The following is a 19025-nucleotide window of genomic DNA, read 5'->3' as shown; positions in this document are numbered from 1 at the left end:
CAGTTTCGTGATTAAATGAATGTTTAATCGCAAATCTTTTTAATTAAAAATTTGTAACGTTAACAAATCTATACGGGAATTAAATATCCTATAAATTAGACTTTATTTAAACAAATATTCCTACCTAGGTAATATTTGGAGTGGTAATTTAACTTGACAATAATTCAATTTAATGGTTTTTATATATAATTATTTACATACTATGAATTAAAATTTTACGATACCTATAAAATTGTTAAAGTTTCATTAAAGATTAATTAAATGCCAATTATTAAATTTAAATTGGCAAAGTAAATTATGGATAACCATAACATTATTGATTTATCTATACTTTATTATCTAGGGTGTTTTAGGTTTTACGACCTTTAATATTTCATACAACTTTTAAAACTAATACAGAAATTTCTTGTGTTTTGATGGAGCTTTAGAAGAAATAGTTTGTATGTGTATGTAGTCGTCTGAAGACGCACAGCTAGTTCTAGTGTTGATTCAATAACAATATTCAACAACCTGGCGTTCAATACTGACCGAAACTAAAACTAGCACTATCATTATACATACAACCATTCGAGTTCAGCCGTGCATCTCTCAAGACGACAAAACCCGATTGTTTCTAGTTCTACGTCTAGTGTTAGTTTTAGTTTCAGTTCAATAAATATATACAACAATCTGGCGTTGAATAACAATTAAAACTAGAACTAACACTCAGTCTTAAGAGACGTGCAGCTAAACCCGAATGTTTCTAATTCTAGGTCTAGTGTTAGTTCTAGTTTTAGTTCAATAAAAATATACAACATAGCGATATCTAGTGCTTACTAGCACCACCTAGCATTATCGCTAGAACTAACATTAGACCTAGAACTAGAAACATTCCGCTTTAGCCGTACGTCTCTCAAGACGACAAAACTCGAATGTTTCTAGTTCTACGTCTAGTGTCAGTTCTAGTTTGTTGTCTATTTAGTTACTCCCGTCCAAATTAATTAATGATAGTTAAATTGAGGAAGAAATAAAAAGGCGAGAATCAATTAGTTTACATGAATGGTCGGGATAGAAGTGACACGGGCACAAGTCTTGTACCTAATTAATCTAACTTTCGTTTCCCTTTTGTAACGAGCGGGAGAAACGGCAACTTTCATGTTTCGATAATGCCCTTTTACTATAGAGGTCATCGATCAAGTTCCAAGTTAGAGAATGCTTGAGTTAACTACTGAATCGGGGCGGCGTGGTTTCAGTAGTAGTTGGAGAGCATTAAAGCTGGTTTCTTTTTTCAGGAGGTGCATACCACAAATAGTGCACGCTAAACTCGATAGAGCGTCCCCTATTAAACCGCTCCGTAGTCGATACCATGGGACGTTTATCTGATATTTATCACCTAACGCCGTAGAGGAGACTGATAAATTAACGCGAACGCCTGAAAAAAACCGTCGGCCAGTTTGTGCTCTCCCCCGGCAGAATTTATAGACTTTTAGTCGAACGCACAGCTCGGTCGCTGTAATAAATCAGTCTTGAATTTCATTAGCCACTAAAAGAGACTGCTAACCGAGATTCTCTTATTGACTACGACCGCCGCCATTGAGTTATTGTGCTTTCACAATTGCCCGTGGATTATGGTAGCCGTAATTACTATCTTCGCCGATGTAAATCAGTGTCTTACCTATTTTGCGTTAAATTTGCTATATTCCGTTGCTACCATTTATGGTGTCTTCAAATTAAATTAACTTTACGCTTAATATTTTGAAAGCTAACTCTATTTTTTTCCGCACAACTCCTAAAAGCATTTCAGAGAATTTATGTCTGCTCATAAAATAAGCTCGCATCTTCTTTAATGTTTCCAGAAAGCGAAAAGTGGCAAAGACCTCGCCGTAGGGGGCAGAAAAACAATTTTCATCGTGTATTTTAAGGCTCGAAAACGTTTTGTATACTAAATAATAAATGATTCATCGTACAATTAAAAATTTTCCTCGAAAATGGTGTTTATTACATCTAGGTCTGTCGACCTCTCTTAATCGTGTATTTTCGTTTGCAATTCGCTCGCCAGGAATAACCATCTTACCTGTGCATCGTACGAATCGTGCAGACGGAGTTTATTTTTGGTCATTCAATATTAGCATTATACTCCCACATCCTTTCAAATCCTTTCAAAGCAAACATATATTCTTGGATTTTGATACATGATATTTTGTTCGTAAGACTCACACATCACCAGATGCGAATACAACTTTAACTGATCTTCTCAAGTCCAAGTTTACCCATAACCATATGCAATCTTGGCCATTAAAAGGCCATGAACGTATTATAATTATGCGGTATTAAACGGACAACAAAGACCATCCGTGCGGGAAACGGTCGAGATCGTATCTGAGCGCCTTGGTTAATTTCATTAATCAATAAATATCCTTATACGTCCTCGTCGACGATGTTAGACAGCGGAACCGGTCATTAGCTCGATAAACACTGGGCCGAATCCGCTCGTTTTGGTTTTTTTCGAACGATCAACGTCACGTACAACAATCGAGACGTGCGGAGTCTCTCTTCTATATGAACAATGGCCCTCACGAGTGGGTATCTCGAATCGAAAGACGGGGTTAGACTTCACACTGAGAGATCAACTGGTCCTACGTATCGCCCACGCCCATCGAGTCGCTAATAACATGCAAATTAAGTCGGACGTCGATGGCCCGGCTGCGAAAGCTACAGATGTTCTTCTCGTCGTCGCTCTTGTCCATTGATTACACAAGGTTACATCTTGATCACCAACGGTTTCATTTCGATAAAGTGACAGGTTTTGAAGAATCAAAGAATTAAATTAACTGCATTATCTATCTTCTTTTTAAGGTAGCGTGGATATTATAGTATTGAAGAAAGAAGTGGATAACTACAAATTTTTTTCTCCAAAATGTTTTGGAATTCTGAAATAAGACTTATTGTGGTTATAATAGAACATTTTATGTTAGTTTTATCATATATTCGCTGCAGGACGTGAAAACGGTGTCGACTCTAGTTTATGACTGTAAAAGAACATTAAAAACACTGAGTTGTGATAACAGAATTTCTCTGATCTGGGTCCCAGGCCACTCTTGGGTTTGTGGCAAAGAAGTGGCAGATGAGCTAGCACGGGAGAGCAGCGCTAAAGCGTTTGTTGGGCCAGCTCCACCAGTTGGTGTCTCATTCACTATGGCCAAACATAAGATTGCACTGTGGGCTGAAAAGAGACTTCGCCTACTGTGGACCAGTTCTCCTGAAATGAGACAGGCTAAGGTGTTTATTAACATCGCCACTGTCAAACCCGGAAATATTTTAGCAGTTACTCGTAGCAGCATTAAAGTTCTAATGGGTGCCTTTACTGGGCACTCCCCAAAAGCTTTGAATAACTTTTCACCGAGCAATCTTGCAAATTTGATAACGTTATCTATCGGGGTACAATAGATTCTTAGGGTCGCGGTGCAAGGTTGATTTTCCCGATATGTAATTTATGTAATGTAATGTACCAAATTCAACACCTTCCTGTCCAGAAAAATATCAGATTATAAAAGAATATTTAAGCTTAGCCTACAATCCAGACTTAGAACTTCACAATGATAAATCGACTCATTCCTATCCTCATGGACATTTTGAGCAACATTTAAATGTTACATTTAATATCTTTATAATATAAACTAATATAATTATAACAATTCACGCGTGATATATAATAAAAAAGAATCAACGTTGAAAACGGAGAACTAAGTTCGAGTGGTTTTGTTGTTGGTTCCGACCACGTAATGTGAACGTTTAATGACCCGTCAGTGAAGCACAATGCCGAGGTCGCCCTCCGGTTGTCAACATGGCGTATAGGAAACATTTAAATTGGGCCTGATTATGGCTGCCGCTCCGTTCTCCGAGTCCTTTTTAGCCCTTTGATATCATTATAATAATGTCGGTAGACGTACCGTCTCGTATTTTTTTTTTACATACCTCGAAAGCGAACGTTTCGAGGAGGCACGTTCTTAAGGCGCTATTTCGAGTTTAGCTGTGGCAGGTCGAAACGCGGTGCCATTCAAATTCGTTTACAGCAATAGAAGTGGCCGTAAAATTAAAATAATTTCAGAGTTAAACGCCGCCGGGGAGATAAAGAGCGTTAAAGGCCATTTTTCTTTTCTCGAAGTCGCGGCGAACCTCGACTTTATGGACGTTGAGGCGCCGACGTCCTTAATCTGTTACGGCTAATAATAATTTTCTCACTGTGTGCGCGTTGGCGGCGTTTACGATTTGAACTTGGATGATGGTGTTTCGAGCACGAGAATTCATAAGAATCGATCTAATCCCACTGACATTCCTTTACTTTTTCGTAAGACAACTTAATTGTAGTATTTATTAGAGAATTAAAAGAAATTGGATGGGATTCAAAGGATGTAGTGTAAAATCATAAAAAGTTATTTTCTGTGGCTGCGAACAAAAGGGGCTCAATAGGTAGTCGTTAGAGAGGGAGTTTGAAAACTTTGGGATCTTCCCGTTGCTGTTACATTGTTTGTAGAACGATATTTACGTATCCTTGCTTTGTAGTCTCGTAACAAAACAAGAACTAAAACACACTCGGCAGATAGGTTCATTTTGTTTATTTCGGCATTGTGAGAGCAACGTATTTCCACAGGTTGTCACAACAAACTGTTGAAGATAATTCCCTTCCCTATCTCGGCCTACAAACTTTAGACTCACTAACTGTAACTAAATAGTGCTTAAATTACAATTTTAAAACTTGCACCACACCAATAGAAATAAATTTTGTTAAATAGCTATACAAAAGATATGATAAAATATGTTTTAAACCATTTTGATAATTTTATCGTCATAATTATTACAGCCTTCTTAAGTGTAAGATAAAGTTTACTTTTATCTGGACGGAGCTTTAACGGTAGTTATCATAAACGTGAATTTTACTTACGGTTGAACAGTTACCTCAACTATACTCACTCTGGTGTCATATGAGCCATAAAAGGTTGCGGACACCGGAGGTGTTGCAACTAATGTCGTAACGAACGGCCATTAATTTCCTCATCTACGAATAAATTAATAACGACTAAAAAATTGCGCCAAGCCAAGTTTGCACACCTTAAAATATCGCCAGCCTATTACCATTACTATACCATTAGCTCACTTTACAATCCAATAAAAACAGCCATAAGTAATTGAAGTTTAAGTGGAATTCCCGGTCCACTTCATCTTCTGAGATTAGCAATTACTCGAGAAACATCTCTATCTACGATGGGAACTTATTTTCAGCGATTATTTGATCCGTAATTAATATAATACGTTGGGATTTGTACAGGGATGAAACGTTGCCGGCGAGTTACTAATTGCAAGTAGCCGGCGTTTCTACACGGCAGGTTAAACGGTTCGATTATGGTGTTCGTTTGAGCGGTCTGCTTTGCATAATCAGTACGCACTGACCGCATCAACCTTAATAATCAATAAATTCCACCGTTATGGGCATACGACGTCAACATTTATTTTGCGCAGTAGTATTATTTTTTTGATTATTTGATGGGCGTTTCGTGCATTATGTTTGGTAAGCTTTAATAAGCAGCACAGTTTGAAAATGCAATTAGTCGTGTACAAGCAGATAGCAACTGTTGCCGGTTTATAGGAAGTAAAATTGGACGGAACGGCGCGCCGGAGAGTCTTATCTAATATAACTATCTGTTCATTAATGTTGGTTAGTTAAACCTATAGAGTAGGAGATCCGAAAGCGATTAACCGTTCTCGGGCCGCGGTTTTTGTCCCCGATTTCTCTCTACTTTATTTTCCTTGCACGCCCGTGCCGTGAGTTTCGCCGATACCGCGATCGGACCGTTCGCAATTACGGCAATTAAGAGGAATGTGTCTGCACGCAGATAGTTACGGGCACGCTCACGGCCAACGGGCAACGCAAACCTTGTAATTGTTGCACTTTAGTCGCGTAATGCGATAAACTACTCTAAAACCTTAGACTAAACAGAGGGCGCCAATGGACCTTTTCAAGAGGTACATCTGTCCCCGAGCTAATGGACTACTCATGCCAGTAAGTGTCCGTCTGTCTCGTATACACTTCCATTAACATATATATGCATTAACCACAGAGGTGGTCTTATTCTTTACTCAACAGTAATATGCAAAACTAGAACATACACATTTATGCACATTATATCTGCTAACTATTTACTTAGTTTATATTATCAACAAAATAATAGTAAATATTACTTATTGTTAGTTTTACACTAGACCTAGAAATAGAAATATTTGCTGGTTGTGAATGTTTCTAGTACTAAGCTTAGTGTTAGTTCCAGTGATGGTGCTAGTATTATAGAGGTCTAGAAATGTTGGGAACATAGATCCAAAACAGAAAAAATAGACAGAAGTAAATACAATTTCAATCATGATTAATATAATCATTAATTTCTCGTTAGAAGTGATTTGATTGAAAAAATTTGATCTTGGTTAGTTGCACACAATAGGTATTATTGTCAGGAAGCGGTCGAACGGCTTTTTGCGAAGCCTAGAAGAAAATATAACGTAAGAAGGGGGATACCATAAAAGTAAAACGCGAGGTGGCTGTATAAGGTAGGAAGACTTAGCCAACGCGCGGTCTTCAGGCCGTCGATACGGGGCGCTAGGGTCGCCCCGATGACTCACGTCGCGACAAACAAAAAAAAAGGTGCGGTTTCAGTGGGCGTCTCGACGACTCCCATACTTTCCGCACTCTATTGCGACCTTAGCCTCTATTTCAACCGATTTGGGACAACTTTGTTTTTCTAGAAATTACTTTCGACATCTGACATTTGATACTTATTTATTATACGCATATTAGTTTGAGATAGTGTGAATCAAGTTAAAGAGTTGCACGTGGTTACCATACAGTAGACATAACATAAGGTGGATTTATGACTCTATTATTAAACGTCGTTAGACGAGGAGAAGTTCAGGAAAATACCGTTAATCTTGTCACCTATGTGGAGTAGAACAAAAACAAGTAGTCTTTGTCGCTAAGATTAAATTAAGTAAGTACGTTTATTATTAATGGGGGTGGATACAATCAACGTTGTTGACTTGCTGATGGCCTCAATCTCTCAAATTAAAACGTTCTCATTTTGCAGGCCAACAGTTACGTTAACGTCGAGAGGAAATAACGTCCTGAATCTAGTGAATAAACGTCCGATTTCCGTGAATCATAACTCAATTTTTAATGTTTTAATATTCAGAGAGTGGCTGGTTCGGATCGACTAAGCTCGAGCACTCGCTGTAATACAAAAGCTGGTGCCCGTTCATCGACTCCAACAACCTGTTTGAATAAGTGCAGATACCGCGTGCTTTTGTATGCGTGTGTGTTTTATTGAAGGCGAATGCAATTTAGAGTACTGCTCCGTATACGTAAGCTGAGCGACTCGTCTGGGGGGTAAAATACCCCTTTTCCCCTTCCTTCCCACGCCTATCCGAACGCAGCACGTACGCTTCGGTCCTCTTCTGTATTCTGAACGTTTGAACTCGACGATACTCGAAAAAGTACTTTGCGAGGCATGTGGAATTTATTCAGAGATAGTTAAGGTTGGAATTTTTGCTTTAAGGGAGATAATATTTAAAGAAAATTGTCGCCTTAAATGTAATACTGATTGTACAAATTTTTCTTTTTCTCTAATTATCCATTGTCTAAAAAAAGAACGCTCCCAAACGACCTTTGGCTTTGTCCCTTCATCCACCTATGCATTACCCTGATGAATTAAGATCATTTGGTAGGCTTTATTACGACTCCCGGTGGAGATAATGGACCTATCAAACCGTTACGCGTCGACGGTTGAATAATATTTTTTTTTTATTATAAGACGGGCTAATGGGCTGCACGATGATCTGCCGATGCGGTGCCCTTTTTGTTTTAGAGATGCGCGCGTCAGATAAGGCACTGCTTAATTGAAACGGGAATCAGTTAACCGAACTTTTGACGGTTCAATTTGAATGGATGGAATTTGCCGATGGCACCAAAAGGATCTCTTTCTACGTCAATATTGTTAAAAGGTGTGATGGCGTGGAATGTAGATAATGGATGATCTTATAATAGACTAATAATAGAGTATAGATTGGTTAAATAATAATTACGGATTGATTAATTTCTTATTAATATTCATGAGTTTTAAGAAATAACATTTAAAACACTGTTCGTAATTCCCTTGAATTTGATACATTTTTGCTTTTGGTACGTTTTAAGATAACTCAAACTGTTTAAAGTTAAAATAAAATTTCTTGCTGTCTTCACCTACCAGTTTAATTTTTTTTCTGTTGGCTGAAACTGTCCATCAAATTTGCATATCTTTGGTTAACGAACCCTTTCACTGTTCAATTCGGTGTGAAATAATCATGGGGGCCGTACCAAGCTGCCGTCGCCGATTCTTCACCGACTGTGTTTATGACCTCTTCTCACCCGACCCATCTCTACCTGCCGCGTCGTTTTCTCTTATTTATTTAGTTTTATGGTCGACGTAGCAGGTGAATCCATTGTAGCTCGGATATAGGTGACAGGACGAACCGTCGACAAAGGGAACCCGTTACGCCGAAGATTTTCGTTGAAGTGCCCATCGGGATATATGTAATCCTCTTGCGTAATAACTGACAGAATAAAGAGGTCGATGGTTTCTCGGATGGGTTTATGGGCGGCGATAAGATTGTCAAGTTTCGAGCCGCCTCGTGGGCGTAACACGATGCGAATAGGATTTTGAGATGGTAAATAACTGATAAGGTGTTCTGAAATCTGATAAGTTTCGGATGGTTACGTCTGTAATGGGTAGGCGTCCATCGGTAAGTGAGGTCTTGACCTCGCTAAATTCTTAATGGCAATTGAATTCTTTTAATCTTTTAACCAAAGAACAATCTAAATATAAAACCAAGAAACTTCATAAAATTAGATGTTGTTGACAGATGCCGGCGTTAAAAATGTCCCAGGTTGCCGCCGCCTTTATGACTACGCCGGGACAGTAATGGTCTCCTATTTTGATGGATGTCTGTTTTCTGATAGAAATAAGTTGCAGCGGGCGTCGTAAAAAAGAATTCTAAATAAAACCATGGGAAATGATCCCGTTCGGCCAGATATTAGCGGAGGACGACAAACAACCAATGTTCGAGCACCGCCCATTCGGTAATAAATTATGCCGGGTGTACAGTTAAGTCTCGTCCTATCTCGCCGCCCAGATCGACCTAGAAGAAAGATGTAATAGACTTTGTGCGCGTTTTAAAAGCAATTTCAATCCAATGTGAGCTAATGAAACGGTGCTGGCGTGTGCAGCCTTTCAATTAAGCGCCGGAATGTTAATTAATATTAATATTGGCGGCCTGAAAGTGCTACGCTAAGATGAGAGACTCTTACGGTACCCTTTTTGCCCCTTTCAACCGTACCTGTGGCAACCTCCTAAAGCCTAAAGAAATTAATTACGCCGAGTAATTGATCAATTTTTCTAATTATGTAATTATGAGTTAATAACGTGTTTTGAACATGATATCAATAAAATTCTTGAAATATCTCATTTAGAATTATTAAGATTTTTTTAAATTTAATTTTTGTATCACCCTGTAGTATAACTTGGATGTTCTCAGTCGGAGCACGACGTACTACAATGTATTTAAGGTTCCCACAGTTTCTGTTGATACAGTCAATTATATACAGAAACGCGGTGAAAAAGTACAGACATTAAATTACAAAGGTACACCGAATCGGTAGCCATAAATTTAATGCCTAGCTTTCGTATTGCCCAATGTCGTGCGACGTCCCGATACGGGATCCATTTGTATGCGGACTTCGTCTTAAATAATAAAATAAATTACGGTGGCATCTCGTTCGGCCGCAACATAATTCCCGCCGTAAAGCGGTCGCAATGTGATTTAAGACCTGGCTTTATTGTCTATTCCGATATTTTCATTCGCGGAAATTGCAAACGGCTCGGATTGCGTCCAACGATGAGTGGTGGGCGGAAAGGAAAAACTTGCGGAAAAATATGTCCACGGCAAAATGTCAGAGATGTCAGCGAGCGCGTCGGCTCGATCTCATAAATTTCAACTCATAAGGTAATGATTCCTGTTAAGGCCATACTCGGCGGGCAGAGTCATCGACCGATCCAAATCGCCAGAGAACGCCGACACTCGTTTGATGTATTACGTGGCGTTACTGAGTCCGTAAAATATGGCATGTTCTGGTTCGCCGAAGTCTCAGGACGAGCAGTTCTCTCAGGCCTCCCATTTGTCTATCACGTTCAATTCGAAAGTTGCAGCTTTCGCACGCTGTGACAACTTTTAGTGGTCAACGACAGACGTCGTTAAAACGTTCTTCCTAATTGAACTAAGAAACGATGTACCTATATGTTCTGAAAGTTTTCGATATGTTGATTTAACTCATTTATGATGCATAATAATTCATTTTTATGATCTCTAAATATCATTTTTTTTTGGATCTAAGAAAGCAATATTAAATAACGCTGCGTGACTAAAAGCATTTACACAACTACTAAATAAGGGGTAGAACGCAAAGTTTGTTCATGGCGCATAAAAATCAAAAGTTGGGGGCCTAAAAGTCACATTAAACAGCGTTTATTACGGGGTATGAAATAATCGTTAGTAATAAAATTAAAAGGGGGATCTAACATCATCGATCTATATTGTTAATAAATTCGCTTCAAAAACGCCAAAAATTCTAAAATTCTATTGTTGCGTGAAGTATGATGTGTAGAAATGTTTATTGTTCTAAAACGTTAATTTAGGAATTTTGAGATTTTATGGTTTACACATAAACTCCATAATGCTCATAAATGAGCTTGAGCGCCGCTGGCAATTTAGCTGCTTCCAAAAATAAGAAAAAATTCCATATCTCTTAGTTAAGTAAGACATATTTTTGAAAATGTTAAAAATCGTTTCCATGCAGATCTTTAGGCATTACGGTCAGAAATGTTCGCAATTTAATAGTGATTTTTTAATAATGAACAATGAATGAAAAATATTAGTTTGATGTAAGGTTGAAAGAATTTCTGTTTCTTTTATGCAATCCTTATAAGAAAATCAAGGAGATTTAGGCCCAGAAAATGAGGAGGTCACGTAATCGAACCATACATCTTTCTAGATATTCTGTATTCAATCTCAAGCATAATGAGCTGGGCAACCATCTTGTTGAAACCACATTTCTCTGTAGATATTGAGTGGCACATCTTCTAACAAAGTTGTAAAATTATTTTGGAGGAAATACAAATTGCATACAAAAGTATGAATTTTTTAAATAACGTGTTTTTTGCAAAAAAACAATAATATTTTTTATGAAAAGAAGAATGGCAAGTGTTGTGCCATTTTGGAAACTTGCCTAAGCAGGCCATCTTTTAAAATTACTTGCCAAGGTTGTTGTACTACTCCTTTTTTTAGAAATCGTGCGTCAAAGTTAATAGACATAAATTCATTCAACCTTAACTCAATCAAATTAATATTTTTTTTGCAAAACTAACGACTTTTGTTGTTTGATTTGTTACTTCTACAGTAGCGTGGTGCATAAAGAATACATTATTAAGGAAATCACTATTAAATTGTGAACATTTCTGACCGTAGTACCTAAAGGTATGATGTACAGGAAGGATTTTTAACATTTTCAAAAATAAGTCTATTACCACTTAACTAAGAGACTCATTTTCTTATTTTTACCAGAACAGATATGGGTTGGCCTCTCACCCGGTGCCCGTTGACGTTGAGTTTCCGGACATGCTGTATATGTATACAATATTAGTGCATGGTGCTGAAATTATTTCTTATGCCTTGAAATAAATGAGTTTGACCAACTTTTGGTATCAAATACCTCTATGTGCAACGTAAGGCTACCTTTGAGCCCCCCAACTATTGGTTACCTGGTTTAAGTGGATTTTTTGTAGTCCACAACCGGATTGGGGTCCAATAAAGGGCGTTTTCGGTGCTTCTTTGGCTAGCTTGTCCAAATTTAAGATTGCAATAACACCCAACCTTTTTGAACATAAGAATATATATTTTCTAATTGTGTATGGTTAGTAAGTATGCTAATTGATGATTCCATGATTCCATTGATTAAGATATTGGGCAACAATTTCAACTAAACTACACTGGGAATTTAAATCATATGATTACCTTAAGTGTTTATTTTTTTAATTTAATTTTAAACCAGCCTATTTAATCCCTAAGTAATAGATAAAATTCTTATCGAAAGTATTGTGTGAATAGCATTGTAATTCGAAAGCTGTCGTAATACACACAAGCGATGTCAGGTGGATTAAAGAAATTCCGCAGTCCGGTAACGGAACATTTCGACGGGGCCTTTAAAGTCGAATTTCCACGGTGCTCGGTCTGACGGCTACAGTGGCGTGTAATGAGCAGGGGCTTCCGTCGGCGTGGCTTCGCATGCGATTAATAAAACACGGTGAGCGTATTTTTCACGGAGCGGCGACTGGCGTCGACGCTGCCCGGCACGGATTTTGCGCGGCTTTTTTCTGCCAATTAAGGTGGAATTTTCGTGTCGCCGTATTGGGGTCGTGTTCACCGTGAATTATCGCCGCTCCGGTCCCCTTTTTTTCTGCCCCCCATCAATAATGTAAGCGCTCTGACGGGAAAAACGCTACTCTCGCAGTTTTTCGCGGCACCAACGCTTGACACCAGAACAAATAAGATTGAAAGAGGGACGATGTCGCAAATTCTTTATTTTTAACAAATTTCTTCATCTTCCAATTATAGAACTTAGTATCAAAAATTGTTCCAATTTTAAAGTGGTCAACGACTTCACGATTGGCAGTCGTCTCACGATTCGTCCTGATTTAAAAAAGTACGAACGCTCCGAGACGAGCCAAAAATGGCACGGGAACCAAAAATGCCACGGCCAAATTCGTCTTAAACGAGGTGTGGGTGATCGAGTTCTCCAAGTGAATCACGTTCTAATGGCCTTCGAACCGAACATATTCATGTGTCAGAACGAGTATATTTTTGCTTGTAAGAACAATACCCCATCGCGCCCCTTGGGGTAAGATTTTATATAGATAAGAGACCTATCTTAACCCCCGATGTGGTCGGAACGACTTTCTTTTCCCCCTTCTAATGGGAGGAACACCTCCCACACACGATGTAGACGCACACAATATGTCCATTGTTCCGGCCACCACGTTGTCTGGGGAATGAAAATAAATACATTTTTAATGTGACGCATTAAAACACGTTCGTAGATGAGTGTTGGTGTGGTTAAATCTAAGTTTTATACCCTCACTTTGGCGATAAACTGATAAGTTTAATGGGTTTCTTTTGAAATGGGATTCTTAAAAATTATTTTTATAAAAAATTAAATCACCTAAATTTAGATTAGATTAAATAGATTTGTTTGAATAAATAGTATTAAATTTCTTACGTGTGGTCCAGACCTGTATATTTGAAATTCTAATAAGAACCGTTACATATAGGATGAAATGCTTTAAGAATTTAATAATAAAGTTTTTAAAGAAGATATTTCTACTATTTCTCAATTATACTTTAATACGAAAGGTTTTTTTTGTTAGGGTGGTCTATGAAATGTTCGAAAGGATTCTGTTAGTTGAACCCGCAATGGGACGCGGTTAGTAAAGCGGCAAATGCATGCTTAATAAGTCATAGGTTTAATCCGAACATAAAAGCTCCCCGGGAACTTTACGAGCGCCGCCTTATAATGGCCGAATATAACCGTTCAGCTAGCCTGAGCTTAGCAAGGCTCTAACGCGCAGCTTTCACGTTCTTCGTCCACCCTAATATCGGCGCTCGTAAAATTTGGTAAAAATCGCGCTTCGGATATAGGAATTTAGTTGGCCCTTTTGCTAACGCTACGAGTAATTTTGGTCCATTTGAGGTTTTGGGATTTTTGGGAATATATCACTCTCAAACGAGAATTCTCCTCGCTCCATTTAGCTTTGAGTGAGGTTGAAACCACGAAAGCCGAGCTTTGATCGAAATTTCGCACCGTTATAATACCCATTGTTCTCTAAAACTATCAGAGAAATGTGCAAATTAAAGCTTAATAGTGTTCGTAGTATTACTACGGGATATTAGAGATTTGCGTTTGAACGTTCTTATCGTATCGCGTTGGTAATACCACTGCATTCCTGCGTAATTTTATTGCGAACGAGATGGAGATGTAAGAGCATCTCCGTGAAATTGAATCTAGTTTGTAAAGCAAAGTAGGAAACGCAACGTTTCTAACATGACTAGCGATACGTTATGCATTCGGAGTGCCATATTTACGGTTAGTATCGATTAATTATTCCGACAGTTACTTCATAATCTAGTCGTTTTATATCTCGACAATCTTACGGGATTTCAGTAAATGTTCACCACGTGAGATTTTGCGATTTTAACCTCCTATGGTTCTACAAGTCACAACACGAACACACCCAATATAAATTTTGAATTTATTTAACATTCATAATGAATAAAGATTTTTTAATAGTATTAAAAATTAATAAATGTTTTGGCGTATATAAAAAATCCATAACCTATCGCAACATAACCTTGTTTTTGAACTTGCCTCGGCGAACCGGCCGGGCGGTTGGTGAGGAGAACATAAAACTTGGCAGGCTTTGTATGTGTGGGTTCGCGATGTCTGGTTAAAGCCCGTGGGCTGAATATTACCTGGTACCCACGCGTATTTGGCAGCCTGCGTGTCGACGAATCTTGGCGACAAATGTAGCAGCAAGCCAAAACCAGTGGCGTTCAGCGAGAAAACACAAAAGAAAAACGACAACAGATTTAAATCTGGGATGCTAAAATTACGTAATGATTATTATGTATACAAAGTAAGTTTTAAATGAATTCCAACAATTACTTAAACAAAATTGAAACTATTCTCTTTAAATTGTAAGTTAAACATCCAGGTTTAATCATGTCTAGATAAATGGTGTAGCAAAAAATATGAAATGATATGGAGGATGAAAGTAGATGTTAGATCATCTCCCACTTTAAGTAAAACCAAGATTATCTAAAATTCACTTAATCGGACTTCACAGTAAGAAAAAGCTCTAAATGTGGCTGATTGTAATAAATATTGCAAAACTTTTCATAAAATTTTATACCATAACTTACACCTGAGTTACAATATTTCGCTGACCCCAACGACTTTCGATAGATACGTCACTGACGGTGTCACAGCGCTCGACCAAACAACCTATTTGCGTGTCCCGGATATAAATATCACAGACGGCAGATGTCTGTGCGAGCCTTTCCCCTTCCGCACGTCCGCTCAATTTTATTTGCACCGATTTGCACGGTCCTCCGAGATCTTCAAGAATTCGCCGTTTTAAACAAGCTCTCTTCGCAGTTTATCCACGTGTCGCACGTCGTTCTTGAAATGTGTGGGAACGAGATGGATGAACGGATTTTAAAAGCCATAATCCATCGGGGAAATGTATTTGCTGAACTTTCCGAACAGACCCTTTCGTCCATGACATCGTCCAATTTTACTACGAGCGTATTAAGAGTACTTTTAGTTTGCTCTCGATGTTCACGTTACGAGTCGTGAAAGATTAATTAAATCGTTCCAGGTTATTGCCACTGGTGGTAATAATAATTTCAATTCAGTTGAATTTGTTTTAATTAAATTAATGCTGGCTTCTATTCCGTAGCTTCTATTCCGTTCTGCCATTCGTCTCTTAAAATGACTAAACCTGACTGTTTCTAGTTCTAGGTCTAATGTTAGTTATAATTTCAGTGGTAGGTAGCACTAGTTAGCATAAGATATTTTTTGTTGCATTATGTTGCATATTTTTATTGCACTAAAACTAGAACTAACACTATCACTAGAACTAACACAAGAAATAGACCTAGAGTCTAGTGTTAGTTCTAGTTTTAATTGTTATTTAGCGTTAGATTGTAGTATATTTTTATTTAACGAAAAGTAGAACTAACACTAGACCTAGAACCAGAAACATTCGGGTATAGCCATGCGTCTCTTAAGACGGCCGAAAGCTCACAGTTATCATAAAGACGTTACATTTTTCCAAGCAAAATTTTTCCAAAACTACCTACTCAATACTTGCGCTATGTTGCATATTAGTTTAACTAGGTGCATAGTAGTTTCGTAATTATGTATAATTTATTGATTATTTTTTTTTTGTTTCAGCGTTAAAATTTATGAAAAACAGGACCAAATTTAATCCATTCGATTTCAATTTATCGGAAGATGCCGGTCTTTGGCCAAAAGTTTTTAACGTTGCGACAAAAGCTTTAATATCAGTAAACGCGACTTGCGGTGAAGGTGGAAGAGAGGAATTTTGCAGAATGTCAGAGAAATATGCTAGGAAATGCGAAATTTGCGACAATTTTAGCGAACAATCGAAGAGACAACGACATCCGATACATAATGCCATCGATGGTACCGTCGATTGGTGGCAAAGTCCTGCTTTACATTACGGCCAGGAATACGAATATATAACAATAACACTTGACTTGAAACAGGTAATTCATAATGTATTATTTGAAACGTTAGAATAAGATTCATTTAGATAAAACGTACAAGTCTTGTTGCAAGTGTAATTTTGAAATGGCATCTAAGTTAAAATAAATCAAATGCCGTTCATTTCCCGGACACCATGCCCTTTGAAAGTTAAAAGCGACGCCCTTGGAGATATAATTTATATGTAGCTCCGCGTCTAGATGCAATTACAGACCTGATTTATTATTTCGGGCCCTGCTAAGAGCTTTTATATTAAAAGCCGAAGCGGTCGGCAAGCGCAGACCATTCACTGATACTTTTACTAGTAATTTATCGTCTAATAAGAAACTGTTAATCTCAGATTACCCTATGGTCAAATGAGTATGATGAATGTTTTCAGGATTCCGTTTTAATATTACCTAATTTTAATTTTTAATTTTAGTTTGTTTTCAAAATAACAAATAAATCAACCATCTAAGATATTACCTGCTCCAAAAGTGGTTAAGTAACTTTCTTAAGTGGTTTACTATTTCGCCATTGTTCGAGACATCGCGTTTAAAAAATTCCGTACTTATCGGGTAGTTAATTTACGTCTACATAGGAACAGTTTTAACGTAAAAACAATAGACTGTCTTGTGCACGTTTCGTCCGTATATGGCCGAGGTGTTCCGGCCCGACTGTATCTCCTCCACCTCTTTGTGCTCTCATTAAGGATACGTGAGCATGAAGCAATTGCACGGACCGGATTAATTGTTTTTGTTGTCCGTTGAACGTATACGCATTGTCCGTGTGAGTACGGATTTTATGGCACAATTTCGTATTGTTCGAGGTTTATTTCGATGGCGAAGCGTATCGTTTATTTCCATTGTTGAAAAGGTACTTATGCAAAAGAACCTTTTTGTGAATTGTAATTCACCAAGGTTCTTTATAATAAATTTACTATAAGAGCTATACTGTTGAAGGTTTTTTTTCCGGATACATTTTAAAATGATGGTTTGATGTGGTGATATTTAAAATAAGCTGGAACCTTCATTTCTTACATTTAGCCAATTGGGACAACCTATCCTTTTCTTTTTGTTTGGAAAAATCCTTTACGAGTGTACATAGAGAAAACGTTGTGAAGATACCAAAAACAAACCCAACGGTTTTTTTTGATTGGTGTCCATTAAAATGAAACCCAACCCAACACTTTCACTTTTATTTTTTGTCCAAAGAAGAATTACGTAATTTCGTTAACAGTAATTCGGCCCGAAGAGTGTCGTTTTTGCTTCCCATTTGGAATCGCAAACCGACTAAAACAGTACGAAGCATTACTTCGGAGTGGCTATTTGGATTGGGCTAGGTTGAGGTGTATTGAGTTATATTTGGCTTGGGTTAGGTTGGGATATGATAGGTTGGATTTCCGTGGGATGGGTTAGATCGGATTAAGTTCCAGTGGATTGAGTTAGGTTGAGATTGCTATGTTGATTAGGTATATTGGGTTGGGTTAAGTTAGGTTGAGATGTGTTGTGTTAAGTTTCATTGGATTGAGTTAGATTCTGTTATATTGAGTTGATTAAGATTAGGTTTTGATATGTTGCGATGAGTTCCATTGTGTTAAGTTGGATTAGGTTGAGAAACCAGTTATTTTTAAAACCCAAATATTATTCTGATGTTGATTAAAAAAATCAATTTAGTTTTTTCTTAAACACAAAAGTTAATTTAGCCCAACCCATTTCGTCTTAGTCGATACGTATAATTATTGTATTAAGATGAAGACCTCAATATTCCAGTAAAAACGGGAACTCGTGCAAAAACAAAGAGAAATCGCAAGCCGTCGACAATTACCTCGAGTGCATCGGACCTTTTCCCGTGCCGTCCTGGCAATTGGACTCATTATCCTTAAACGCCGCGTTTCCCTCTTATTACGCGGTCAGCACGAGCGATATTCTTAGAGGTCGGGTGCCGTTTTGTACAATTTAACGCACCAGAGAGCTGGTGCTGTAATTACTGGGCGAGCGCGCCCCAATTTATGCATTCTACGAATGTCTTGTGAGGTCGTGCTTTTCCACAAATATTATACATACACAAATGATATATCTTAATGATTTGTGTTATTTACTTGTAATTATTTATTAATGGGAGTTCCAAAAGGAGTCCCTCTTAAGAAGTTGCTCAACTTCTTGTCATCTTATCCTATGTATTTGCATAGGCTTGGAGAAGTGGCGACGTCGGAGAAAGATGAATGCGGCAAAAACTGGGAACGCTATCGCATTTACATCTTGTTGACTAACCTGTTGGCATGTTTAGGCCAATTAAAGTGGCGGTCGATCGTGGCGTAGAGACACCCACGTCGAACGTTGTAACTCTTTCTTTTTACGCCGGCGGACGGCTCAAAAACCAATTAACAACCGTCACGGACCGGTCTCATCGGTCCCGCTTCGTTTTTCCTATGGGAACAATTAGATAAGGCCTTATTCGCGGATACAGATCGTGTTCGAATTTGTCGCGAGACGATTTTGCTCGGAGGAATTTAATTAAATCGGATTGCGGAAAGCAAAAAGGAAAGGTTTTGAATAAACTATCTCAACCACCATTTCAACTCTAAAGTGTA

The 19025-nt window shown here is 38.0% G+C and overlaps 1 protein-coding gene across 1 annotated transcript in view; it reads left to right on the top strand.

The window, feature by feature from the left end:
- Positions 1-19025, top strand: part of LOC111427966 (wing blister) — a 61841-nt gene that overhangs the window by 654 nt on the left and 42162 nt on the right. The window contains exon 2 of the mRNA XM_023063343.2: positions 16121-16455. Within this exon, the coding sequence (XP_022919111.2) occupies positions 16121-16455 (335 nt within the window). The remainder of the gene's footprint in view (positions 1-16120; positions 16456-19025) is intronic.

The sequence above is a fragment of the Onthophagus taurus genome, chromosome 6 (genome assembly GCF_036711975.1).
Source record: "Onthophagus taurus isolate NC chromosome 6, IU_Otau_3.0, whole genome shotgun sequence".
In the NCBI taxonomy this organism is placed as follows: Eukaryota; Metazoa; Arthropoda; class Insecta; order Coleoptera; family Scarabaeidae; genus Onthophagus; species Onthophagus taurus.
The sequence above is the reverse complement of the archived record's forward strand: the minus strand, read 5'-3'. Positions and strand labels throughout refer to the sequence as shown.